The 27,592-nt window shown below is 35.8% G+C and overlaps 1 protein-coding gene across 1 annotated transcript in view; it reads right to left on the bottom strand.

The window, feature by feature from the left end:
* The window catches only part of HCN1 (hyperpolarization activated cyclic nucleotide gated potassium channel 1), a 405,582-nt gene that overhangs the window by 354,187 nt on the left and 23,803 nt on the right, over nucleotides 1-27,592 (bottom strand). The window contains exon 2 of the mRNA XM_044232186.1: nucleotides 3,126-3,549. Within this exon, the coding sequence (XP_044088121.1) occupies nucleotides 3,126-3,549 (424 nt within the window). The remainder of the gene's footprint in view (nucleotides 1-3,125; nucleotides 3,550-27,592) is intronic.

Genomic DNA, 27,592 nt, shown 5'->3' with positions numbered 1-27,592 from the left:
AGGGAATGATTTTTTCCCCCCTCAACCCAAATACAAGAATGGGAAAGATACACTTTGGTTTTCTGGAGATTACAGGAAAAGGAATGTCTTGGCCTGATTTATCCAAATTGCTATAGATTTTCTCCTGACCTGGCAATACATATATTTTCAGGATAGTATCAGAGAGTTCTATTTTTTTGCATCTGAAAGCCATTGATCTTAGAAAATTGCCTTGTGAAAATAACTTCTCTCCTGATTCTTTAATACCAGTGTTTCATAAATTAGTTGGCCTAATCACCTCTTTCCGTCTACATTAGCCACTACATTCAACTTTAGTAATGACAGTAACATAAGGACTAAATTTTAAAGTTTCTGTATTTCATTCACAGTATTTCTCTAATTTATTTGGCTTTGGCACTTCTTGTTGTTTTTCAGTTGAACTAATTCAGACCAAAAAAAAAAAAAAAAGTATCATTGAAGATGGAAGCAGTTTCCTATAGAAGGCAGCCACTTTCCTTGGGAATGATTCATTTAGAACAGTGGCAGCTTCCAGACTTCACACATTACTTCCCCAAATTTGCTGAATTTAGCATTAGCCAGCTTGGTACTAAAACACTCAGAACTCAAAGACATGTGGGTGAACTCACATCTTCCTCTGCGGTCTTATTCCAAATGTTCACAGAGCAAAGTCTCTGGCTTATTTGTTGTATTTTCTACAAGTAAATACATCCTGGTGGGCATTTGTAAAACTCAGGTAGAGATTTGCCAGTTTGGAACCATTCAAGTTCCTCTGTGCTTTCTGTGTGAATCATATAGGTGATGAGATAATGAATTTGTATTAAATTCTGGATTAATTATTACAGTTTCTTCCCTATTTAACAATATTACTAGCAGACATTAAATATCCATGATATATGCAATTTTACACAGGGATATCATATAAAAAAGAAAACATTCTTCACTTAAATGAGCTCGTGGTTCATTTATCATCAAGGTCATTTATTTATAAGCAAGATCTTGCCAACTCACGACTCTAGCTTCAGTGGGTTTGGTTACCAAATTTCTGTGAGTGCATACTAAATTGCATTTTATAGTAATGATGGCAGTGAGCCGATGATCCTGAATTATATCATGGCATCTTTGAAAAACCATCATGTTTCACAGATCTAGGTGACTGTAACTGCTGCCAGGAACCAGAGGGCAGTAGCGTAAGAAGTGTCCTCTTCTATGACCGCATGGCCTGCCACTTTATCTGATAGGATACCATCTGTTCCTCCTGCTGCCATTCTCTAGGGTAATTGGGTTAAAACTACAAGACATTGAAAAATAGTCACATTGCCCACTGTATTTTTAACTGCCTGGCTATTTATATCAATAACTTTTCTTTTTACAGACTATTTTAAAAAAATTGTGACGTTTTAAGGGGTTAATGTTCAATTCTTACATTGCATAGACACAATCTTTGTTAAGAAAAGCTTCCTTTAATTTCTAAATATGGTGGAATATACAGAATATTAAGAGTGTATTAAGAGCAGCGGAGTGTATGTTATAGTGAGAAGCTATATAGTTCCGTGGTTAGGAGCATTTGGTCTGAAGTCAGATCACCAAGATTAGAATCCCAGCTCCAGTTTTCACTAACTCTGTAAATCTGGGCAAGCTACCAGAATTATTAGGAAAATGAATGAATCATGTAAGGAATAGAATATATTATTTGACACATAATAAGCCCTCAATAAATATTAACTATTATTATCAATAATCACCTTGGCTTGATATTAATCTCAAAGCAGTATCATAAAGTTTAAGAACCAAACATTTATTACATTTTAGGTGGAATGTGCTCTATACAGACATATTACAAAATGAATCCAATCTCTCAAATGTGCTTCATTCGATTTTGAATATAATCCATATCCATATTTTAAGAATGATCCATTTTTATGCCTTTCAGCAGTATCTTACGCAGTGTTTTATTATTGCATGTCATTTCCTGAAATCCTGTGAACTAAAATGTCATTGACAAGCACACACAAAACACTGCTAGAGTCTCACAGAAAGCAGAGCTAATGTTCTAAGCTAAGAAGTTCCATTTTAGGACTTGTTTAAACCTAATTTCTAAAACATAATTCTTCCTAAAAATTTTAAAAAGCATTTCTGCAGTGCTAAAGCAATAATTAATCTATTTCCAATATATTGTTTTCATTAGTGCAGGTCTGACACTATAAGCCTCTTTGATCCTCATTTTTATGCAACAATAAAATTCAGGTTATAATTAACTTAAAAAAGTAGACTTAGAAGGAAAATAAAGTCAAAAAGGTTATGAAGCAGTCTCTGGAATTCGGGACATAAACCCCTTTGCTCAGTGATGGTACATTTAACTCAGATCTTTCGAAACTCCAGTTGGCTGAGCCCTTTCAGGTCCTACCAACACTGTAAGAACAACAGATGCCCTCTTCAGCAAAATATTGGCCAGATTCATTATATTTATTCGTTGCGCTATTTGTGTTTTCTATGTAATAATTTCCCTCCTGAGTATGCTATTTTTCAGTGTTTTGAAATGAATTAATAGGGAGAAATTACAAGAAATAATTACAGGCAGAGCATAACACTGGACAAAATTATTATGCTAAAATCGGTCTTTACATATACAACTAGAAATACCTTTTAAAAGTCTGTTTTCTTCAAATGCAAGTTCTCTGAAATTTTAATATTAGAGGAAACATAAACCAGATTATCTCATAGAACTAGTGATACAAACCAGATTAGCAATCAGAGCCTACACATCTATGTCAAAGATGGCAATTGATATATTCATATTAAATCAAAAAAAAACTTCCCATGGTAGAAAAGGGATTCCATTGATTAGGATAAACAATTGTTGATTAAAGTGGATTTGTTTTTAAAAAGAAACTTAATTGGCATAAAAAAATTGTTTTACGATGACTACTTTTTCAGTTGATTCAAATCCAGTATGACCGTATCTTTGAAGATACAAATATATCACTCATGCACCAAAAGGAATAAATAGAATTTTTCTTCTTGAATTTCATAAAACTCATTAAACATAGCACAGGTGTTCATCTTAAAAGTTATAGTTAACAATCTCATGCTATAGTGGTTTTAAAAAAGTAAAAGATATGTCTTACCTCTTCCCACTGATGTATGTATCTAATTAATCTTGAAAGTCGTAACAAACGCAAGAGACTGAGAATTTTTGTAAACCTCACAATGCGAAGTGCCCTTGCCGTCTTGTAAACTTCTGAATCCATTCCTTTTTCTACAATGAGGAAGATATAATCCACTGGGATTGATGAGATGAAGTCAACCACAAACCAGCTTTTTAAATAATTCATCTTGATCACTTTAGGGTCCAGGATGATTTCAGAACTGTCTTCATTGACAGTACCAGTCCTAAAATTCATTATCAGGTCCAAAAGGAAAACTGTATCTGAAGCCACATTGAAAATAATCCATGGTGTTGTTGTTTGTTCTGTAAAGAATGTGATTCCAACTGGTATGATGACCAGGTTTCCAACCATCATTATAAGCATTATTAAATCCCAATAAAACCTACAACAAATAAAAAAATCAGATTTTAAGACACAGACAATAACCATTCTTCCCCATCTTAAAAAAAAAAAAAAATTACTGACTTATGGTTAAATAAATGAGTAAAATAACAAAGTGTTTGTTTTATAAGGAAGGTAACTCCTTCAATAGTTATAAATTTAAATCTAAATAAAATTAATATATTTCTAAAGCAAATCATTGTGTTTACAGAATTCTAAAAATTACTTGATATAAAGTGTTACTGAAATAAGTTCAAGAAGACACATCCCCCATTTATCCAGTAAAAAAAAGTAAAGACAACCTCCTCCATGTTAACATGCAATACAGACTGAAATAAAGGAGATGTATCAGACCAGCAGATTTACACCAAAAAAAAAAAAATTGTGAAGATTCTTTAGAGATGTTTTGAAGTACTTTATATGTCAATTACCCATCAATCATTGATTAAAATAAAGAGTAAAATACTAAAAATATTGGTACACTAAAAATATTGGTACTATAAATTATCTCTAAGAGTACAGATTAGGTCAATTATAAATTGCAGGCTAGCCCATGGCTTCATAGCACTCCAAATATTTATGCTTTCTTCTTTTTTAGTTTGAAGTGAGAAAACTAATTTTGTTCTGAGGCTAAAAATAACTGAACAGACCACTCTAAATTTTAAACTAGAATCTATTTAAAATTGTATCACTGTTTCATTAAACAGCTACTTCAAATATATTCCCACTGTTTTCCCAAATAATTCTTTTTTTTTAAGATTTTATTTATTTATTTATTTATTTATTTTTAAAGATTTATTTATTTATTTATTTGACAGAGAGAGAGATCACAAGTAGGCAAAGAGGCAGTCAGAGAGAGAGGGGGGAAGCAGGCTCCCCGCTGAGCAGAGAGCCCGATGCGGGGCTCGATCCCAGAACACTGAGATCATGACCTGAGCTGAAGGCAGCGGCCTAATCCACTGAGCCACCCAGGCGCCCCATAAAATAAGATTTTATTTATTTTTTGATAGAGAGACAGCAAGAAAGGGAACACAAACAGGGGGAGTGGGAGAGGGAGAAGCAGGCTTCCTGCTGAGCAGGGAGTCCAATGCTGGGCTCCATCCAATGACCTGAGCTGAAAGTAGACATTTAATGGACTGAGGCACCCAATGCCCCAATGATGTAAATTTCTATGACAGAAATTTCTGTTAACCAAGATCTCTTTATTTAACATTACTTCCTCTACTTAGACCAAATGGGGTACAATTTGCATAATCCTTTCAAAATTACTATCATCCCTGGTTATGAATGACTTGGGATAAAACTAGTTGCATAAGAAAGAACTATAATGGGCCTTCTCTCTCCTTGTCTCCACCCTCCCAGGATTATGTAAAAAGCAAATGTTTCTCATTTTGAAGATTTCACCAGTCTTTGTGTCAAAACGTACCTACACAGTTATGCACACATATACAAATACCCATGTCAATCATACATCATGCACTGTCAATTTCAATAACATATTTTCTCTTTTCTTCCCCTCCTCTTTTAATGGAAATACACAATGTGCCATTTAATACACCAAGGGCAGAGGAGGGATGTAGAGGAGATGCAATATTGTAATAGCTGTTTCACAGAAAGTGACATCATTAAACTATAAAAATGGAACCATGTGTGCCCTGAGGATTTTCACTTTTCTGGACACTCTTATCAGTCTCTTCTGTGAGCTCATCTCTCTGCCCTCCACTTGAAGGATGCCGTTCCCCTGGGTGACACACATAGTCCTTTTTACTTCTATTCTACACTTGCTCTTTGAGCAGTATCATACACTCATCCACATATTTATGATTAATTCATAACCGATGACTCCAAAAGCTCCACCTCTGGTCCGTTCCTGCCTAACCTCCTAATCAGCAGCCTATTGAATCTAGCCCCAAGCAAATCTCACACTCACGTCACAGCAGGCATATGCTCAAACGCATCATCTCCCTTCTTGTATAGATTTCTCACATATTCCCTATGCCAGGGAATGGAACAACTCTATACTTTATTTGCAAGCCAGAAACCCTGGAGCAATCCTAGAAAACTCCTGGCCTTAAATCTACTCAATCTCACATGCGGATCAGTCACCAAGACTGTTTGGTTCCAACACCTACGTGTGAGTTGTATTCATCCATTTGCCCTTTACAATTCCCACTGCAACTATCTTCAACTAGAAATTCTTACCAGCTGTTTAATTTGGAGACAAGTTATTTAAATTCTCCAATCCTAATTTTTTCGTCTGTAAAATGAAGATTATTATGGAACCAAATGTGTAGAGTTTTACAGATTAAATAAAATAATATATGCAAATCATATATCCTAGCATATAACCATCGTGGCCCACAATGCTGGTGGCCTACTTAGTATTCATTTACCTTCACAAACCAAAAGAAAAACAATTCTGCAGTGACAGCCAGAAGCCCATTGAAAAAATACTCACTTTTACAGATATCCTTACATTTCTCTCATTAAGACAGAAGACATTTTTAAAGAAAAGATATATCCTGTCCCTCTTACTCAAAAGAAATGAAGAGGATAAAGTGGCATTTATTCATTCTTGGAGCAATAATTTTTAGCACACCATAGCTTTTTATTAGTGGTACTTAATATGGTCTGAAGCCATCAGAAATCTCATTATCAATATAAAGCTCCATTAAATCTTATAATTTCCTTTTAAAGTATCGCTGACTCTCTTTTACAGACATAAACACAGATCTTGTTATAGACTTTGCATAATATAACACTTTCTGCAGTTAACATGGATTCATTCCTTATCTAGCCAAGGAAAATACAGTTGTCACCCACTCTCAAAGTATGATATAACTTCTGTTTTTTAAGCAAAGAATATGTTCCTGAAAATTGACCTCATGAGACTCTCTTGCCTACCTGCCCACAAGTTTCTTTTCTTGACTCTTTGCTCTGAAAATGTCTCTTGAATACTGAAGCTCACTCTTTCTTAATTTTTAATATCTAAGTCTTATACATGTTAATATGGAATAGTCTTTCCTATTCATTCCTCTTTCTATGCCCAGTTATCTAGTTTGGGCAGAACTAGTTCTTGCTTTAGAATAGCTCAAGTCTCCTGTCTATGGAATCTGACCAATTTTTACCCATCAGTCCCAGAGTGCTGTGTTATCTAACACATAACTTGCCAGGTCAACAAACGTCTATGACTCTCTTAATTAAGTAAAAATAACTCAGCCTGATTTTCAAGGCACTTTATAATATAGCCTTTTCCTCCCTTCTCAGCCTCTTCTTAACCACTGTATGTAAGAATATCGTATCTTAAGCAAGAGAGAACTTACTCTTACCTTGCCGTCATGCTCACCTAGGTAATTGTATAGGAAATATAGTTTCTTCCAGTCTATTTATTCATTTTCCTATTAGTACTCTACTTACCCTTCAAGCCTTGTTCTAATACTGAGTTTCTTAGTGTGTTTTTTTTTTTTTAGCCACCCCCAGAGCAATATATACTTTCAGCATGCTTCTTATTTTATTTTTCCTTTTGTTACTAATTATCTATTTTTGATTCCTCCATCATTCCTGGATTTAAATTCTTCTTATAAAATTTTTATTAAGCTTTTAATTTCAATTCCAGTATAGTTTATATATAATGTTATATTAGTTTCAGGTGTACAATATAGTGATTCAATAATTCTATACAGTACTCATGGATATAAATTCTTTGAAGTTCAAAACTGTACTTTTATATTGTGTTTAGCTTCTACAGTAACATAGACAATATCTAGGATAACAAATGTTAAGAAGATGTATTAATTAAACTTTTAATGGAAACATATACTTCAGTGGGTATTTTTAAAGAAATCCTGTTTAATAAGATGATGAGTCATTAATGCAGTAAATAATTTCTTAACTTATTCTTTATATAACTCTGGATTTTTCTAATTGAGGGTTTTTATAACATAGAAGACAATGTAACAAATTAAAAAGGAAACAGAGATTAGGAATACGTTCTGAGGTTAAAGAGCCAGAAAATGAAGCAGTTTTGGACTTGACACTTGGTTTCACAAATTATAAAATCCACCTTCTTCTATTCATCCTGCTTTACAGAGACAACATTTGTATAAGTCTTGGTTGGACTTTAAAGGCAGACTAGTGTTCAAATCTCAGTTCCACTAGCTGTATGGGATTGGGCAAGGTATTTAACTGCCAAGAACTTCAATTTTCTTCTACTGCTCTGAGTTTCTCTGCAGGAAAACTTCAGGCAATTATGTATGCAAAGAGTAGTGTACAGAACCTGTTATACAGAAAGTTTCTCTGAAAAACCAGGAAAGCAAGGACGCCTGGGTGGCTCAGTCAGTTAAGCTGCTGCCTTTGACTCAGGTCATGATCCCAGGGTCCTGGGATCAAGTCCTACATTGGACTCTTTGCTCAGCAGGGAGCCTGCTTCTCACTCTGCCTGCTTGTGCGCTCTCTCTCTCTCTCTCTCTCACACACACACACACACAAATAAATAAATAAAATCTTAACAACAACCAAAAAAAAAAAAACCAGGAAAGCAGACAGGGCACTCACTAAGAAGCAAGTCTTGACAATTACAGTAATTATCAATGCATTTTTGCCTTATACTGAAAGTGGATGAAATAGACAAAATAAAATAGCCTTTCAATTATAATTAATGTATCACTAATAACTATACTTTTTAACTACTAATAAAATAATTACTTTTCTTGACAAATTTTTTTTAATGTTAAGAATCCATTTCCCCCCATGAGTTTTTAGAAGAGAAAAAATAGCATTGTAAAGATTGGTCCATGATATTAAACTCCGAGGAACTGAAAATTCAATTTTGCCTCTTTCTTTCTTTCCACCCACTTGCGTACCTCTACGGCTTGTGGTAAACAAGACAGCCCCCACTGACATAACAAGAGTTCCCATGATCCTTCAGGTTTCTTACCTCCCTATAAGTTGAAATAGTTGAAATAATCTGATGCCAAATATTTCTAACTTAGAGCCTTAAATTTAAAAACTACCATGTTTCGCTACTGGAGGTGCTTGCTGTTAAATCTGTCTGTCTAAATATTGAATGAAATATTCTCTTCTTCCCCTTTATGATGAAATATTTTTGTTAAGTGGAATGGAAGAAAGAACTTCTGGTTAAACCCTTGAAATGATGCCAGATTTACACGTGGCCACAATTTTACCTACAGTTGAAGTCAAATTATGCGACAAACCTGTCTGTCCTATTATTCACTTAAGACTTTCTGCTAAAAATTATGTTTTTAGATATGAACCATAAGTTGGGCATGTTTGTAAATAAAATTACTTCTCAATCTATATAAATAAGTAAACAAATGTCCAGTGAATTTACTTTTTATTAAACACACAGTCCTTGCAATTATTTTTCAAATTCTGTGTAAGCTGATTTAATTTTCTAAAGTCCAAGAGCTTGACTATTAGATACACATCTTTTCTTTTAATTGAGTATAGCTGACACAGAACATTACATTAGTTTTAGGCATACAACACAGTGATTTGACAAGTCTCTCTGTTCTGCTACGTTCACCACAAGCACAGCTATCAGTGGCATTTATACAATGCTAGCATAATACCACTGACTACACTCCCTAAGCTGCAGCTTTTATCCCTGTGACTCACTCATCCCATAACTAGAAGCCTGTAACTCCCACTGCCCTTCACCCATTCTTGGGCACGATTTTGTTGAAAAATGAAGTGTCTTCTCATAAATGCTATGCCCTCTTCATAGTACGTCAGTTTCAATTCACGGCATCAAATCTCAAGCAGCCAATAACTGAACTCCGCTCGGAGGGCTTCTCAGACATCCTTTGTGACTTACAAACCTCACTATCTACAGACTACTCAGCTTGGGGCTGATGTTTTAAAGGACTTATGGATGCCTTTTCTAAGCTTTGCAAAGAAGTTTTCTTGATCAGGTCTGTTACCTGTCTTAATGTCTTAATGTCCTACAAGGCCATATTTATTGTCCACGGGCAGTGTGGAGTGAAGATATCAGAAAACACAGACAATTCAAATATAGGCAATTTGAAGTGAAAATAGACTAATTTTCTTACTACAGTAAAACCTTGCTAAGATCCTAATTGTAGGAACTTTAGCCTAAGTTATAGACAAAACTAAGTTAAACTATATTTGAAGACATTTAGAGTTTTTGTTTTTTGTTTTGTTTTGGTTTTGTTTTTGTTTTTAAAGATTTTATTTATTTATTTGACAGAGAGAGATGACAAGCAGGCAGAGGGACAGGCAGAGAGAGAGGAGGAAGCAGGCTCCCTGCTGAGCAGAGAGCCCGATGCGGGGCTCGATCCCAGGACCCTGAGATCATGACCTGAGCTGAAGGCAGCAGCTTAACCCACTGAGCCACCCAGGCGCCCCCATTTAGAGATTTTTAAGTAAACATAGCAATTTACCCAATGAAAACATGAGATGGGTTGAAGTTATATTACATGTTAACTAACCTTATTGATTAAAATGAGCTAATGGGATGCAAATTTAACTCCTACGAAGGTATTAAGATCTATATAAGATCTATACCACTTATATATAGATCTTATATAGATCTCTTATAGATAGATCTATCTTAAGATCTATATAAGAGATCTATAAGAGATCTATATAAGAGATCTATATAAGATCTATACCACTCCAGGCAAAAGCAACTATGTTTTTCTGCCTCCCCGTTCTTCTGTAATTGTACTTCATTGTGTGTTCATCTTCTCAGGGCCAACATCAATGGCCTTATATTGGTCCATTTACTCTCGTTTACAGCATTTACAACTTTGACTATTCACTCCCCCTACTTGAAACTCTCTCAAACCTTTGGTTTCTATGATTCTCCATTTTCATAGTGCCTCACTCATATTTATATATTAACAGAAATTTATTTTCCTCCACCTTTATCTAACTCCTCTTCTTCCTCCATTACAGTAGACATTTCTACGTGATCATCTCACGTAGCTTGTCAGCCTTCCATTACTCTTTTCTCCGGTCACATCAACTACCAAACGCTAATATATGAACATAATATGTCAACGTAACTAAAATGTTAATATAAGTCATTCTCAAATCTATCACTAGCCTTAACCTCTGTGACAGAGTTATGCATTTCTAATTACACTCAGTCGTTAGTCCCAATAGAAGAGTCATCTCAACAAGGTTAAATCCAAACCAATTAACCTTATGGCCCAAAAATAATTCTCCTGATATTTTTATTTTTATTTATTATAACACAGCATAACATAGCAGCTGCTGCTGCTTCTGCTGTTGCTGCTTCTTCCTCTTCTTCTTTTCATTCTTTCTTTCAGCCAACCACTAGGCAGAAAATTTAAAAATTATCCCTGACTATTCCATCAGCCCAGTTCCAACATTTGATCATTTGCCCAGCCTTACATTCTTTCTAATACAATACCTTTCATATTCAGCTTTTCATTTTGTTCCATTGCCAACATTCTTTATGAAGTTTTTATTATATCATTATTCTGCTTACTAATTTTCCTGTTTCTACCTGCCCTAGTAAATTACTTTCTATTTATATCCAGACTTTTCCTATTGCTTGCAAAATGAGATGTAATCATTCAACATCTCTAGTGTGTCCCAATTCTATATCTTGAAGCTTATCTTTTTTTGTACATACATGGTCCTCAGCTAATTTTAAAAATACTGTTTTCCAGACTCTTTGTGTTTTCCACTGCCCAAAAAATGCCTGGGATTTCCTTCTCCCAAAACCCAAAATCAACTTCTATATTTCCCTCCGTGACCGCAATGGCCAAATTAAATGCCAGTATTCTCTTTTATTCGGTCCAGAGCCCAGCTGGGGTTCATCTCCCTGCCTCTAACTCTTATCTTAATTTCTCCATGCAATATTTTCAGCATTTGAGAGCACCTCCTATTGAACGGTATTTTATCAAAATATGGTGTCAATAATAATTTGATATACCATTTAATAACAGTGTCTGAAAATATTGCTCTTGCATTTATTTCTAGCAAAAGTAAATGCCAAAATTCTCTATACTTAAATTGCCTAACAAATAGTATATACTTCTGATTTCCCAGTGATCAAATCCAAATTAATCATATTTATGTTAAGGAGAAATTATTATACATTATAAGATTTTAATTAAAGTAAATGACCATTTGTTCCTTTAGATGATTTAGAATTAAATTTGTGTAAGCCTTTTGTATTTATCTGTGAGTGGTAGAATTATGATGCATATTTAATTTTTTAATTTTTAAAATTTTTTTATGATGCATATTTTTTAACTATTCTAATTTTCTTGTTTTAGACAACAGGAAGAAAGATGTCATTCAGGGTATTTTCATTATGTCATTCAAATTTACTTCACAGACGGCCACAACTTTCATTCTACTGAATCAAAACAGCTGTTTACTCCTAATTGTCACACATGAAATATCATTTCCACAAATCCATACAGCTTTAATTAAAAGGTAAAGAATGTGAAAGAACTCCCTGAAGATTAAGTAGTTCTATGCTGCAGTTTTCTATCTTTATGGTGACATAGATTTTCCATAAAACAAAAATTCTTAATTTTAAAAGGGGAGTATAAAATCTGTAAGACAGCTCCTACTGCTTCACTTTAAAAATACTATTTTTAAATAAAATAGTAATAGTAAATACTAATACTATTCCTTCACTTCCTAGCATTTTTATTTGATTTACCATAAAGTGATTTTTTAAATTTTTTATTCTCCACTATGACTCTCAGCACTTCATTCCTTTAAGGAAAGTACAAGTATTGTCTATGGTCATGTTAACCAAAATGTGTTCTAGCGCCATTCATTCTAGTTTGGATTCATTAAATTGACATCCATTTTTTAAATTACTTTATTTTTGTTTTATTTTTATTTTATTTTAACTATTTCCAAAGACAGACTAAAAGAAACTCCATATTAGCATCTTACCAATAGATAATCCTATGACACAGACATTGACACAGACACTTTTATTTTGAAGCTCAATTCAATGAGATCATATGAGACTCTTATGCACAGAGAACAAACTGGAATGACGGAGGGAGGGGAGTAGGGGATGGGCTAGATGGGTGGTGATGGGTTTTGAGGAGGGCAGGTGCTGTGATGAGTATGGGGTATTATTATATGTAAGAGATGGATCACTGAATTCTACTCCTGAAACCAATACTGCACTATATGTTAACTAATTAGAATTGAAGTAAAAATTTGTAGAGAAAAAAGGAGAAAAAAGAATAAATACAATAAATACAAAGTAATTGCAAAAAATAAAAAAATAACTATCAGCTTCTAAGGGCTTTCCATTTGCTGATATACTTTCATCCCTCCACTGTGCAATTTTAAAAAGAAGGAAATGAGTGAGTGAATTGTTCCCTGTCTAAATACATACCTAACTTAAGGTTAATTCAAACTGGAGGTTTTAATTTCAGAATAATTCTTCCCTCGTTACTACCACAATCTTCCCACCACCCTGCTTGTGTTCTCTAATTGTCCACTTTATCTTTCTTGTCACTGATAAATAGGTCACTTCCTTATGTTTCTTGTTACTCTGCAAATCCCAACAAACCCTTTCGTTTGTTCACCCCTAAGCTGCCAAAGCCACATTTGCATTATTGCTTCAGCTTGAGGGTATGACGGAAGGTTCAAAATCAGTATCAAAGCACATTACTGTGTGCCCAAGTATGCAAAATGTTTACATTTTGTGGAAGTTTTTGAGTGTATTCAAGATCCTGATTTCTGCATATAATAATTTACCTCATTGAGTATTAAAAAGGAAAGCAGCATCAGGACAATAAAGTATAAGTAACATTTACAACAGGTGTTTTGTAAACATTGTCTCATATGATACTTATAACAATCAAAGGGGTTGGCAGCATTATCTAAATTTAAGAGGAAACTGAAACTCATCCAACTAAGAGACATTCTAAATTTCGCAGGGAAGAAATGAATACAACTTTTGAACCCATGACCAATTTTCATGCTTATATTCCTTCCGCCATATTCAATCCTTAAATAAACGCATCAAGGATTTAAGAGCAATATTAAAATAAAACTTTCCCACACTTAGTAGCACAGTAGGGCAGCATAGCCACACTTGGCACCCGCCCTTATCAGTTGCCTATCTGAAATGAAAACAAAATTATTTTCACAAGGGAAGTTCCAAGCTCTTAAGGGGAGTAAACCACGGGGCTACAGGTATGGCTCAGTGGCTGGTCTTTGGTTTCTTTGCCTTTCAACCTAGATACCATTGGGACTTTATTTACATTCCCAGAGAATAAACATGATAGTTCATCTACCTCTATTCCCCCACATAGCCAAATATTTCCGCCAGGCAGTGAGAGAGGACCCCGATGAGGACGTGTTCCGGAAGGCAGCCAGATGAAGATGGCTTGCTGGGCCCCCAGCAAAAATCAGCAAGGAAGGGAGCAGAGGCCAGGTAAAGGCACTGACTCGAGGCCTCCAAGGGCCAAGGACAGGCCCCAGTGGGGCCAGGGCAAGCTGGGATGCAGAGGAACTGCCTGGGACCACAGGTGAGGCCAAGCACAGCCACCTAAGAAAGTGGTCTGAGGCCAAGCCAAGCACCAGATGGAATGCCCCAAATTGGGGCTCACAAGTCTGCCTTGAACTTCCACTGGACCTCCAGGTGCAGCCCTGGATTTTCTTTCAAAAAGGGGCCATTTCTCCAACCTTCCAGTGTGGTAAATGACTGATTTTCCAAACAATATATAGATAGATAGATAGATAGATAGATAGATAAAGGAACTACGAAATTGCCTATTTCAAAGGTGATTTCTGAATTCTTTCTGCCTTGGCCTGGAAAGATCTCACTAGTGTATAAAAGAAAGTCAATTCAGATACTCTAATGGCAAAAAAGCATTTGGAAAGCAAAAGTCAAATTTAGTACCAAATATTTTCTTCAGATGGTTACATTATAATAATTCCAACAAATATGCATTGGCTACCTTCTACATAGTTGGTATTGTCCTAAGCACTTTGAGAAATGCAAACATAAATTATATACAAATTCTGACCTCCAGAACTTCTAACTTAATAGGAAGATGAAAATTTGCACTTAAGATAGGAGAAAGTTTAAGACATGTTCATAAATAATATATTGCACATACTCTGAGTTTCCAAAAGAGGAAAAAACTGGCCAACCATTTTAAAAAGTACTATTATTAAAGAAGTTCAAACAATAGCATTTGCTGAGAAGGTCCTGAGGTTGTATTTTATTCATAGCACAATTTATCAACAAACACATGCTGCTTCCTAGGCTTGTCATGAAGCATACAAAGAGAATTAGACATAGCCCAGTCCTCAAGAAAAGAAGGTCTAGGAAAGATAAACAATAGTATTTTCTAAAATATTGTAAGTTTGGGGCACCTGGGTGGCTCAGTGGGTTAAAGCCTCTGCCTTTGGCTCAGGTCATGATCCCAGGGTCCTGGAATTCAGCCCCGCGTCGGGCTCTCTGCTCAGCAGGGAGCCTGCTTTCCTTCCTCTCTCTCTCTGCCTGCCTCTCTGCCTACTTGTGATCTCTGTCTGTCAAACGAATACATAAAACCTTTAAAAATAAAATAAAATATTGTAAGTTCTATGAGACACCTATAAAAAGAGCAATCCTAGGGCATACCAAGGAAAGAGATCAAGTTATCCTTGAGGGAAAGACAGAAGAACTGGGCAAGATTTCAGAGTCAGTAATTGATACTTTATTTATACAACTACAGAAACTTGAGTTGGTGTGCACAATGACATCTACATTTTCTGGGTACAAAAGCTGTGCCAGTGTCTGGGCTACCATTAGGAAGACCAAGAGAAACAGACACAAGGTACAGTTAAAGGGATTAAATACCATGAAAACTATCAGGTCTGGTGGTGTATTTACATTTTCAGTCAAAGCTTTAGCTCTTATGATATCAAACAAATCTAAGGCTACATCAAGTACTTTCTCTTCATATATTTTGAAAAACCTTGTTTTCCCAATTAAAATAAGGGATCATGACCAAGGACAGCCAAGAATGTAATCAAATAAAAGCTCAATTAAAAGCATTACATTCTGCTTATAGTTATAAATTTCACAGTACCATATTTTCTTCAAAATACCCTTACAAATAATCAAGATCTACTTATTCATTTTAACAATGTTTGAGGTTGAAAATTATTCATGTCCATGAATTTTAGGTTCTACATGGATAACAGAAATACTACTTCCATTTAGTTTATGAGTTTTTTCCCCCTAAAACAATGCTAAAGATGTCATTTCACCCTTGAATTACGTTGAGGTTTTCACCCACGGCAGCTGCGTGTTATCTGAGGAGCAGAATGGGTGATGTGTCAAGGAAGAACGTGCTTCTCCCAGGAGCATGTTCCCAGGTCTGTAACAAGTATCAAGGGTGTGTGGGCAGAATAAAATTTATTGTGGAATACTTAAGAATTGAGGACCAAGTTTCTTCAACTGTCTGGGTAATTCATACAAAACACCTGGGTGTATTTTAAGCGGAACTGCCAGCATGAGAACTTTTCAGTCCCCTACAAATGAACTGAATGAATACTCCACTTCAGTCCCCATATATGGATGTTTCTAAGCAGCTGTAACTAGAAATATGTTTGGCATCTCTTCTTTCATCCCTCCCCTCTTCATTCGATGACATTCATTAAATTTTTTTTTTTTTTGGCTTTAACAGACAGTATAACCACAATAGGATGTTGCTCCACAGATAACTGAATCCCATTAATCGGTGGGAGTTATAGGAGTTTTTTCATGCAGCCCTATACCCTGTAGGAAATTTTAAAACTAATTATAAATTTATTAAGTTCTGTGAGAGGTTTTTGTGATTTGTGCATTTCAGTTCATTTTTAAAAGATGTGGCTTCCACCTTCAGGTTAAGTGACAGGTTGTGGTTTAGCTTCTTCAATAGCTAAAAAAAAGCAAAATAACAAAAGCAGAACATTTGGGAAGACATGAAATTTCCAAGTTTTCCTGGTACCAGAGAGATAACTGGGGTGGGGAGGGAGGACTCAAGAACTGATCTTACATATGTGTCAAAGACAGCAATTCTCAAAATAATTATTTAGCTGTGTTTTGAGATTACTAACTCAAAGGTCATTATTTCAAAAAGCAAAACAAAACAAAACAAAACACTGTGTTATATAATAACAAAAGGTTACAAGAGAAGTATCAACCTATAAAATATGTTCATGAGAATTAAATCGTGCCAAAACTGCTGGCAATTTAAAATCGATGTAAACGTCTTAATTTACATTCCTACGCATCTTTCTGACCTTTTCTCTGGCTAATTCTCAACCAGCTCATGGAGGTTTAGCCAGGCTAATCTAATTAGTTGTCCTTTGTGCCGCCTTGTCTTAATTTCTGCACAACTGCTCCGTGCAAGTGCTTGGAATACACTTCATTCCTTTCTCCTCTTTCCCTTCTTCACCCTCTAGCACAACCCTAAAGTCTCTAAGCCACAGTCATTTCTCTTTTTCCTCTAAACCAGTGGGGCACGTGAACCTTAGGCTGTATTAACCCTAATCCAGGGACAAGCACGAGCATCTCCAGAATATCTTTCTGGGTGGTGGCAAATTGGCAATGTGGAAAAGGGATTTAGGATTTGAGTAAAACTTTTTTCCTTAGCCAGCATACTGCTTTTGCTTCGAGTTGTAACTGTTGCTCAATAAAAAAATAACAACATATCCTAAAGACACTTAGTCACACCTCATACGAGATTGCAAAAAATGTCTGGGCAGGCACAAGCTCTCACAAGCCTTCTCTTGGTATCTACAGAAGGTAATGACGACACCTTATTGAGGAATGAAGAAATAATGTCCACACTTGGCCTAGTGCCCTAGTCATACAGTTCCTAAGTACCTTGGCTTTTCGTTCATGCAGGTGTACACACACACACACACAAATGCTTTGTATTTTTATTTGTATGTGGACAATTTTTCCAAGGCCTATTTCTCCAACTACAGTGGACGTACTGTAGTCAGGAATCACATGTATTCTACTTTTCGTTATATCCCTATCATCTAATAATGTCCACGACTACAGTGAACTCTCTAGATAACTGCTGAATAAATGAATGCATGAACACTCAAGACTTTGAGAAACAAAGGCAATGTCTTATAATTTCAGTATATAAGTATCTATCTCTTGAATATTTCGGTTTTGGGGACCTCAATATCACAAAAATGTGGACAAGTGATGTGTCCCGCAAGGAATGGGGGGGGGGGAAGAGGATTAAAGAAATAGAAAATCCAACTTCTGAGAAAAGATTTTTAAAAACTGAATACATAAAACTTAACTAGATTAAAACTCTGAAGAAATGTGAACAGATTCCACACATTCTTGTAAATAAGTAAGGACTCAGTTATAGCCAGTATAGTTAGGGGGTGGAGGAAGAGCCATGGGACCCATAGTGGCTAGTCTTGTAAACCCCAACCGCTTTCAAGAAATTAGTCACAGAGGGGAGTGATAAGAATGTTTGAAAGTATTATTTTTCAAACACCGTGGTTCCCTGAGGTTACAGAGTGGTTGGTCTGAGATCTGGCCTACGATGTTCCCAGAAACCTATGCTGGTCCTGGTGGGTAGAGCTTCCATTCTTCTACTGTTTGCTAAACATCCAAGAGTTTATTGCAGGATTATTTATAATAGGCAAGGTATGGAAGCAAGTATCCATTGACAGATGAATGGATAAAGATGTGACGTGCGTTTATGCATGTATATGTATGTTTGGATATATTATGTGGTATATATGTGTGATACATATAATAGAATACTGTGCAGCATAAAAAAGGATGAGATCTTATAATCTGTGACAATATGGATGGACCTAGGGGATATTAGGCTAAGTGAAATAAGTCAAACTGAGAAAGACAAATGCCATATGATTTTATTCATATGTAGAATCTAAAAAGGTGGTGGCATCACAACTCCAAACTTCAAGCTCTATTACAAAGCTGTCATCATCAAGATAATATGGTACTTTCACAAAAAACAGACACACAGATCAATGGAACAGAATACAGAGCCCAGAAACAGACCTTCAACTCTATGGTCAGCTAATCTTTGACAAAACAAGAAAGAATATCCAATGGGAAAAAAAAAAGCCTTTTCAACAAATGGTGCTGGGAAAATTGGAGAGCCCCATGCAGAAGAACGAAACTGGACCATTTCCTTACATCATACACAAAAATAGGTTCAAAATGGCTGAAAAACCTTAATGTGAGATAGGAATCCATTAAAATCCTTAAGGGAAAAAAAAAAAAAGGGAAAAAAAAATCCTTAAGGAGAACACAGACAGCAACCTCTCTGATCTCAATTGCAACTCTTTGCTAGACATGTCTCCAAAGGCAAGGGAAGCAAGAGCAAAAATGAACTACTGGGACTTCAAGATCAAAAGCTTTTGCACAGCAAAGGAAACAGTCCACAAAACCAAAAGACAACTGACAGAATGGGAGAAGATACTTGCAAATGTCTTATCAGATAAAGGGCTAGTACCTGAAACCTATAAAGAACTTATCAAACTCAATACCCAAAGAACAAATAATCCAGTCAAGATGGGCAAAAGACAAGGATAGACACTTCTCCAAAGAAGACATCCATATGGCCAACACACACATGAAAAAATGCTAAACATCATTCAGCATGAGGGAAATACAAATCAAAACCACAATGAGATACCACCCCACACCAGTCAGAATGGCTAAAATTAACAAGTCAGGAAATGACAGATGTTGGCAAGGATGTGGAGAAAGGGAAACCCTCTTACACTGTTGGTGGGAATGCAAGCTGGTGCAGTATGGAGCTTCCTCAAAAAGTTGTAAATAGAGCTACCCTATGACCCAGCAATTGCACTGCTGGGTATTTACCTCAAAGGTACAAATGTAGTGATCCAAAGGGGCACCTATACCCCAATGTTTATAGCAGCAATGTCCACAATAGCCAAACTATGGAAAAAGCATAAATGTCCATCGACAAATAAATATATATAGAAGATGTGGTATAGATACACAGTGGAATACTACTTAGCCATCAAAAATGAAATCTTGGGTGCCTGGGTGGCTCAGTGGGTTAAGCCTCTGCCTTCAGCTCAGGTCATGATCCCAGGGTCCTGGGATTGACCCCCACGTTGGGCTCTCTGCTCAGTAGGGAGCCTGCTTCCCCCTCTCTCTCTGCTGCCTCGCTGTGTACTTGTGATCTCTCTCTCTCTCTGTCAAATAAATAAATAAAATCTTAAAAAAAAATGAAACCTTGCCATTTACAATGACATGGCTGTAACTAAGGGTATTGTGCTAGGCGAAATTAAGCCAATCAGAGAAAGACAGTTATCATGTGATCTCACTGATACATGGAATTTAAGAAACAAAACAGAGAATCATAGGGGAAGAGAGGAAAAAATAAAACAAGATGAAATCAGAGTGGGAGACAAGCCATAAGAGACTCTTAATCATAAGAAACAAACTGAGGGTCTTTTGGAGGGGGGAATGGGGAACTGGGTGACTGACATTAAGGAGGGCATAAGCACTGGGTATAATATAAGACTGATGAATCACTAACCTCTGGTTTCTACCTCTGAAACCAATAAACATTATATATTAATTAACTGAATTTAAATAAAAACAAAACAAAAATGACCAGCACTAAGACATTCTAATAAAATGAAGTTAAAAAAAAAAAAAAGAATAAACATCCAAACAATAGGCAGAATCAGACCTATAAAAACAGAGAACCGATGCTTGCCAGAGGAAAGGGGGGTAAGAAGATGGGCAAAATGGGTAAACGGGAGCGGGAGATACAGGGTTCCAGTTTGGGAATGAACAGGTTGTTAGAACAAAAGGTACAACACAGAGAATACAGTCAATGATATTGTAATAGCACTGCAGATGACAGATGGTAGCTACACCATCTGTGGTGCTATACTATTTGGTGAATATAGTATAATATATGGAGATGTTGAATCACTATGTCATACACCTGATACTACTGTAACATTGTGTGTCAACCATACTCAATTTTTTTTTAAATCCAAGGGAAAACTATTTGTTTCATAGACATTTGTCTTATGTTAGTCCTCCTATGAGTAAAATATATATGTCAGTTTTTGAAAGAAATAAGGGTATTATTTTAGAATGACAAAACCCATCACATTGAAAGTTACTAGGTTTTCCAAAACAGATCAAGAAAAATAACAAAGAGTTGAGACATTTTAAATATTAGTGCGATGTCAAGCATACTGTAGGAAAAACATTAGCAGAGATTGATGCCATTAACAAAGTCACATCAGATTAAATTATAAAACATGTGTTAAAAGAAAATAATGCTTAGGATCAATGTAAAATGCTCTGCAAGTTATCAACACAAACATTTCTAGAATATCCTGAATTGATGAAATTCTAGGAACTAATACTGATCAGGTAAATCAGTATGATAGCTCTATGTTGTCAAACTACTATAACATTGTAAGAGTTTGTCAAATAATAGCTATTTCCCAATTGCTATAAAAACAACTTGGTATTCACAAAGTATTTTCATAGTAATCATTTCATTGTATTTACTCAACAGTTCTGTGAAACATACAAAAATGTTTTATTAGCTTTATTTTTAAGATGAGAAACCTAAAACAAAATAGTATGTGCCTTAGCCAAAATCACTCAGCTAGATAGTGGCATGTAAGACTTGAAGCCAGGTTTTCTGGTCACTAACCCAGAGATCTTTCCAGGATCATGCTATACATTGTATTTATTTTGATTTATATTAATCAGTATTTTTACATAAAAATATTTTTACATAAAAATTTTTACATAAAAAATACTGCTAAAGCCATAGGATAATTTTCCTTATATGCATCAGAGTATTTTTATAGAAAATAACTGGCTTTAATTCTCAAAATAGATCATCACAAATGCAAAATTATGGACTTATCTCTGCCTCCCCTCTAAATATGTACTACTGAAAATGCATCCTCGATAACAGATCCATAATTTGGACAGGTGATATCTACTTACTTAGTTCCAAGCCTTATTGATATTAGCAGGCAATCAAGCATTCTACTGAGTAGCAGGAGTCTTATTTAATAAGCATAATGTTGACTTTTTGCCTTAATACTTTCCAACTCCATTGCTCTTTACTTTAAAACAACTTTATAGAAAAATAAGTCTGCTATTATCTTGCAATATTTGTGTTTATTATTAACCAAAAAAATTTCTTGGTCTTAGGGGGAAAAAAAAAAAAAAAAAAAAACCTACTTAAAACTAAGCAGTGTGGGGGCGCCTGGGTGGCTCAGTGGGTTAAAGTCTCTGCCTTCGGCTCATGATCCCAGGACCCTAGGATAGAGCCCCACATGGGGCTCTCTGCTCAGCATGGAGCCTGTTCCCCCCCCACCCCTGCCTGCCTCTCTGCCTACTTGTGATCTCTGTCAAATAAATAAATGAAATCTTAAAAAAAAAACAAAAAACCACCTAAGCTGTGTGACAGGGCAGAAAGATTAGACTGGATGCACAGGTGCTTAACCTCAGGTATTTAGTATTACCTAACTAGACCTTATAATCTTGAGAAAACTGCCTCTCTCTGGGTATCTATCCTCTTCCTTGTAGAAGGTGAACTGAGACAGGCTCCAACAATCTTCTCAAATCTAAGAGCTTTACATTATAGGAGATATATGTATGTAAGAGCAAGAAACTGAGGGTACTGAAACAATTTTTAAGAAGTTTAATATGAAAACTAACTTGGGGAAGGCAGAAACGAAGGGAGTAAAAATTCCTTGTGAAGGAAAAATAATGTGGGACTGTCTGGATTCAAGAAGAAGGAAGCTAAGAGAATCAAATGAAACTGTGACTTAAATCAGAGAAACTAGAAAATGATAGCATGGAAGCTTTGCAGTAGATGTGGGGAAGATTATAAATTCCATTTTGGATATAATGAGTTTAATATGTTTCATATTTGCATGATGGCAGACAGTTGGGACTATACTATTCTAGAATTCAGAAGGGATGCCAGGGCTAAGGAAACAACTTTAAGAGTTTTTGCATAGATTTGAAAACTGAAACTACTCTTGGGAGAAGATGAGTTCTCCAAGGGGGAAATGGTATAGACAGAAAGGAAGAAAGAGCCAAAGTGATGGTCATGAGCCAAGTCCACTCTTAGGCAACGAAAATATGAACCAGGAACTGAGGCTGGGATGGAAATCTCTGAGAGAAGGAGATGGTGACTTGGCATAGAGACTGCGAAGAAACATCTTTCTAAGAATAATGGAGTGACTAATCCAAGAAAGGTCTTTACATTTAGTTCATGTAGCTCTTTACATATCTTAATAATAAATTTCTCTGTCATTTACTTACATCATTGTGATAAGGAGATTTTTCTAAAGTGAATACTGAATATTTCATAAGATTCAGTTTTAGGAATAAACACATATTTGTATTATCTGTCATTAAGCTAGATTCCAATAACCTGAGCCAAGGGAGGACAAGTCATCATGTAATTATACTGATCAGTGTGAAATGCTATGTTTGAATAATTCACTTAATCTTTTTTTTTTTAAAGATTTTATTTATTTATTTGACAGAGAGAAATCACAAGTAGATGGAGAGGCAGGCAGAGAGAGAGAGAGGGAAGCAGGCTCCCCGCTGAGCAGAGAGCCCGATGCGGGACTCGATCCCAGGACCCTGAGATCATGACCTGAGCTGAAGTCAGCGGCTTAACCCACTGAGCCACCCAGGTGCCCTGAATAATTCACTTAAACACAGTATTGGTAGTGCATATTTCTCACTTCAATCCAACAAAATTTTATTTCAATTCAAAAAAATGTTTCATCTTTTATACTTTGAAAGACATCATGACATGTATACAATGTGTGAATAAAACTAAAATACAAGGTACAACATGATCAATTCAGATGATAATTAAGAACATAAACAAAGCACTCTAGAAATTCAGGAAAGAAGGAAACTGAGAGAACAGAGTTTAGGATACTTAGTTCAGGGGACTGGAGGAAACTGCAATGAAGTGACACTTAGCCAATCCAGCAATTCTGACAGATGAAAATGAGGTAGGGCTAGAAACAGCATTTCAGATTGGGGGGTGGGGGGTGGATTAGGAAAGTCCCAAAGAGAGTAGATACAGAGACTGTAGCTTCAGCATATGACTTATTTCTGGCAGATAGCAGGTGCTCCAAATATATTTGTCTTATTGATGAATGATTAAATGAATGAAGCCTTGGAAAACCAAATTAATTCAACTAGAATGTAAATTGTATCAAGATAAATAGAAGTAGTTTTAGTTATTGATGATGTTATTGTTCTCTCCTACCCTCAAGAGTTATGGAGAATCACTGTTTTCACTGGAAAACTTAGAGCTTAAATGGCAGAAGAATGACCTTAAAATTAATGGAATTATTAAAAAATTATGGATGGGGCACCTGGGTGGCTCAGTCATCAAGTGTCTGCTTTCAGCTCAGGTCATGATCCCAGGGTCCTGGGATAGAGCCCCATGTCGGGCCCCCTGCTCAGCCGGAAGCCTGCTTCACCCTCTCCCACTCCCTCTGCTTGTGTTCCCTCTCTCACTGTGCCTCTTTCTGTCAAATAAATAAATAAATTCTTAAAAAAAATAATGAGTGAAAAATATCTAACCTGAAAATATAAATTCTCTTATATGATAATACAGACATTTCAATATCTATTCTACTAACCAAATCTTGAAAATGTGCCTTTTGATTATCTAAACTTTCCCAAAGCTTTAGTGTTGTCTTCACATAAAGTGTGTATAAAGATTCATTCATTTTTATGGGCATGGCCTAGTTCTTCACCCAACAAGAGGATGATGAGCAGTGATGCTAGTTTAAGAACCATATGCACAGAAGTGAAATGAGTGAAGAAATGAGTGTGAATGACTGGATAATTGATCTTAACAGCTGGTTAATTTTCCGAGGCCCAGCCAACAATTACTACTACACTTTGTGATGAATTCCTGAAAATGTGGCTGATGACAAACAACATACCTGCTTTGAAGGGAGAGCAAAAGGGTTGATGAAGCTAGATCTGACAGGTAAGATTTGGGACACATGAAACAAAAAGGACAAGAGAAACAAAAGACGCTAATATGTGAAGAAGTGTAAAAGCATTTGAGAGGCTGGGCAGAAATCAACACTTGCAGAGCAAGAGTGCATTCTGGAGAGACGCTGAAAATAGAGGGAAATAGGTACAGTGGGGTTCCATTACAAAGGAATTTAAAAGTGGCCAGAAGAATTTGGAGTCAATATGGAATGCACTAGGGAGATTTGGAAATTCTTGAAAAACTGAGCAGCATAATGAAATAAGACACTTTTTAATTATTATTTTGAAAATTTGCTGTGAAAGCTATGCAAATGATAAGTTGGAATGAAATGTGAGTTCAGTTAGAAGGAGGTGATGGTCATATGAGGTGACTAGGTTGGACATGGTGGAAATAAAGAAGAGGCAAGAAGTTCTACTTTGCAACAGTATCTAGTACAGAAATAGAAGGAAGTTGGAACGGGAAGATGATTCTAAGTTTTACAACTGGAGAATACAGAATAAAGGTGTTAAAGGTAAGGCCAGGTGGAGGAATGAGTAATTGGGAAGACTGAATTTTAAGGTAAGATTTCATTCACTTTTGGACGTGTTCATTTTGAAGACGGCTAGAACACCCGGTAAAAATGTTCTGTTTCAGTTGAAAAAAAAAAAAAAAGTGCCTACGTGTAGGAAAACTGGGGATCGGGAGTAGAGGTGCTAATTTAGCAATCATGTGAGCAGAGGTGGGGGGGTGAGTGTAGGAGAAATAGACGAGTAGAGGTTAATGATGAGAGCAGAAAGTTCATAGAGTGGCACAAGTTAAAACGCACACGGAGAAAACTAGGAAACGTATGAGAAATGATGCTCAAAATTTTAGAAAAATGAAGATGGAGAATAAAGTTTTGGACTGATCATGCAAAAATAGGTTACCATTATAAAAGCAATGGTAGTGTGGAAGTATGAAGAACAAATAGCTAATTTTTTTATATTTTATTTATGTAGATAGCTTTACAGTGTTCCTCATCTCCCTCTGTGATTGAGGAAGTGAAAGTATATATATTTATATGTTTGTTTTCTACTTTTTGAGGCTAGGAGAAATCTAACCATATCTGGAAGCTGATAGTATGGAAACTATTAATAAAAATAGGTATGAAGAATAAAGACATGGGAAATGAAGTTGTAGATGAGGGGGGAAAATGGGACATAGACCAAAGTAGAGAAATTTTCTTTGAATCCTAGATGTGATATATTCAGTTCACACAGACTGAAGAAAAAGAAGGAAAGGCAAATTTAGGAACATAGAAGAGGGGGGGAAAGCCTTGAATCTTCAAATTATGCTTTATTGGAGCTCTTTTTCCTGAAAAAAAGTTAATTGCCACATTCTAAATCCAACACATTCCATATTTTTTAAACCATGGAAACTAGAAGAGAATTTTAATTCCTGGTTCAGGCCCTCAGCTTCTTTAAAATATTGCTTTCAAAGGAGCTTATACACAAGCAGTGCATTTTCCATAAGGGATATAGGCATTAGTCCTCAAGATGGAGGTTGCTAGGAGGAAGTCATCTTCCATTAGGATATTACATAATTCTGAACCATGCATTTTAGTGGGATAAATTTGTAAATTGTCAGGTTCCTACACTACTCAAACCCAAGGAAGCATCCAGTTACTGTGCTATAACTTGCAAACATAAATGTCCCTAATGTTTGATCTACATCAAACATAAGCTCTATTACCATAGGATTTCACTATAAACAATAGTTAAATATTAAGACTGTATGGGGGTGCCTGGGTGGCTCCATAGTTAAGCATCTGCCTTCGGCTCAGGTCATGATCCTAGGGTCCTGCGATGGAGCCCCGCATCAGGCTCCCTGCTAGGCAGGAAGCCTGCTTCTCCCTCTCCCACTCCCCCTGCTTGTGCTCCTTCTCTCACTGTATATCTCTCTGTCAACTAAACAAATAAAATCTTAAAAAGAAAAAAAAAGGACTGCTTCTGCCCTGAATTACTACTAAATACAAATGAGTATTAGTAGTAATACTCATCCAGAGATGGCAGAGAATTTGCTATTGCTACATGCAAGTAGTTTCTTCTTGCAAAGCCGCTAAATCTAACAGAACATAAAACATTTTTTAAAGCTCATTCAGAATTTATAATCCATAAAACAAAGAGGTTTACGTCAAGTAAGTGTTAAAAATTGTTTAGTTAAAATCTACATTTTAAAACATGATCACTCCCGATTTCAAAAATGTCATGAGGAAATGGGAGGCAAAAAGAAAGAATGTTGTGCACCTGTCTGTTGAATACTACATCTACCTGTTTCAATTAGTTGACTACTGGAAAGCATTTGACCAGTCGTAAGACATCATAGCACTGTGTGGACCACTCGGGCTTGTGCCTCAGACTAAATGTGACCATCCTTCCAAGACACATAACTACTACGGACAAGGGCTGCCTTAATGATTGATATGTTTGTGCAGAAAGTACTAGAAGTTACTTTATTATACTCATCTTTTTATAAAATGTTGTGTTTCTAAAATAATGTTAATTTTTAACATCATGATAATGACCATCAAAAGCTAGAATCAGTAGACGGTAAAATTTTCCTCAAGCCTCAATGAGCCTGACTAGTCACAGTATGTTATCAACATTACGTGCATTGCTGACATTTATCAACATTACGTGCATTGCTGGTACACATCTGCAAACCATAAATAAACATATGATCAACACAATTGGGCTCAAAAGAACAGAATTCCATGAAGTAATAAAAAACCAATTAAGAACTTAATTCAAAATAACAAACTAGAGTAAGTAAATATATTTTGTCTAAAAGTTACTACTTTTGGTCTGTGTGTTTAGGACAGAAAGTTGCCATATTAAACAACACAGAAATACAAATGGTGTCATAAAAAATAAAGAGAAATATTATGTAAAAGATAAGATTTTGTTAAATTAGAAAGGCTTGTAGCTTCTGCCATGCTCTGTAGGTCTCTAGTTATTAAAAGATTGTTTTGGTTAT

This window comes from Neovison vison, chromosome 1 (assembly GCF_020171115.1).
Source record: "Neovison vison isolate M4711 chromosome 1, ASM_NN_V1, whole genome shotgun sequence".
Lineage (NCBI taxonomy): Eukaryota > Metazoa > Chordata > Mammalia > Carnivora > Mustelidae > Neogale > Neogale vison.
This window is presented reverse-complemented; position numbering and strand designations above follow the sequence as displayed.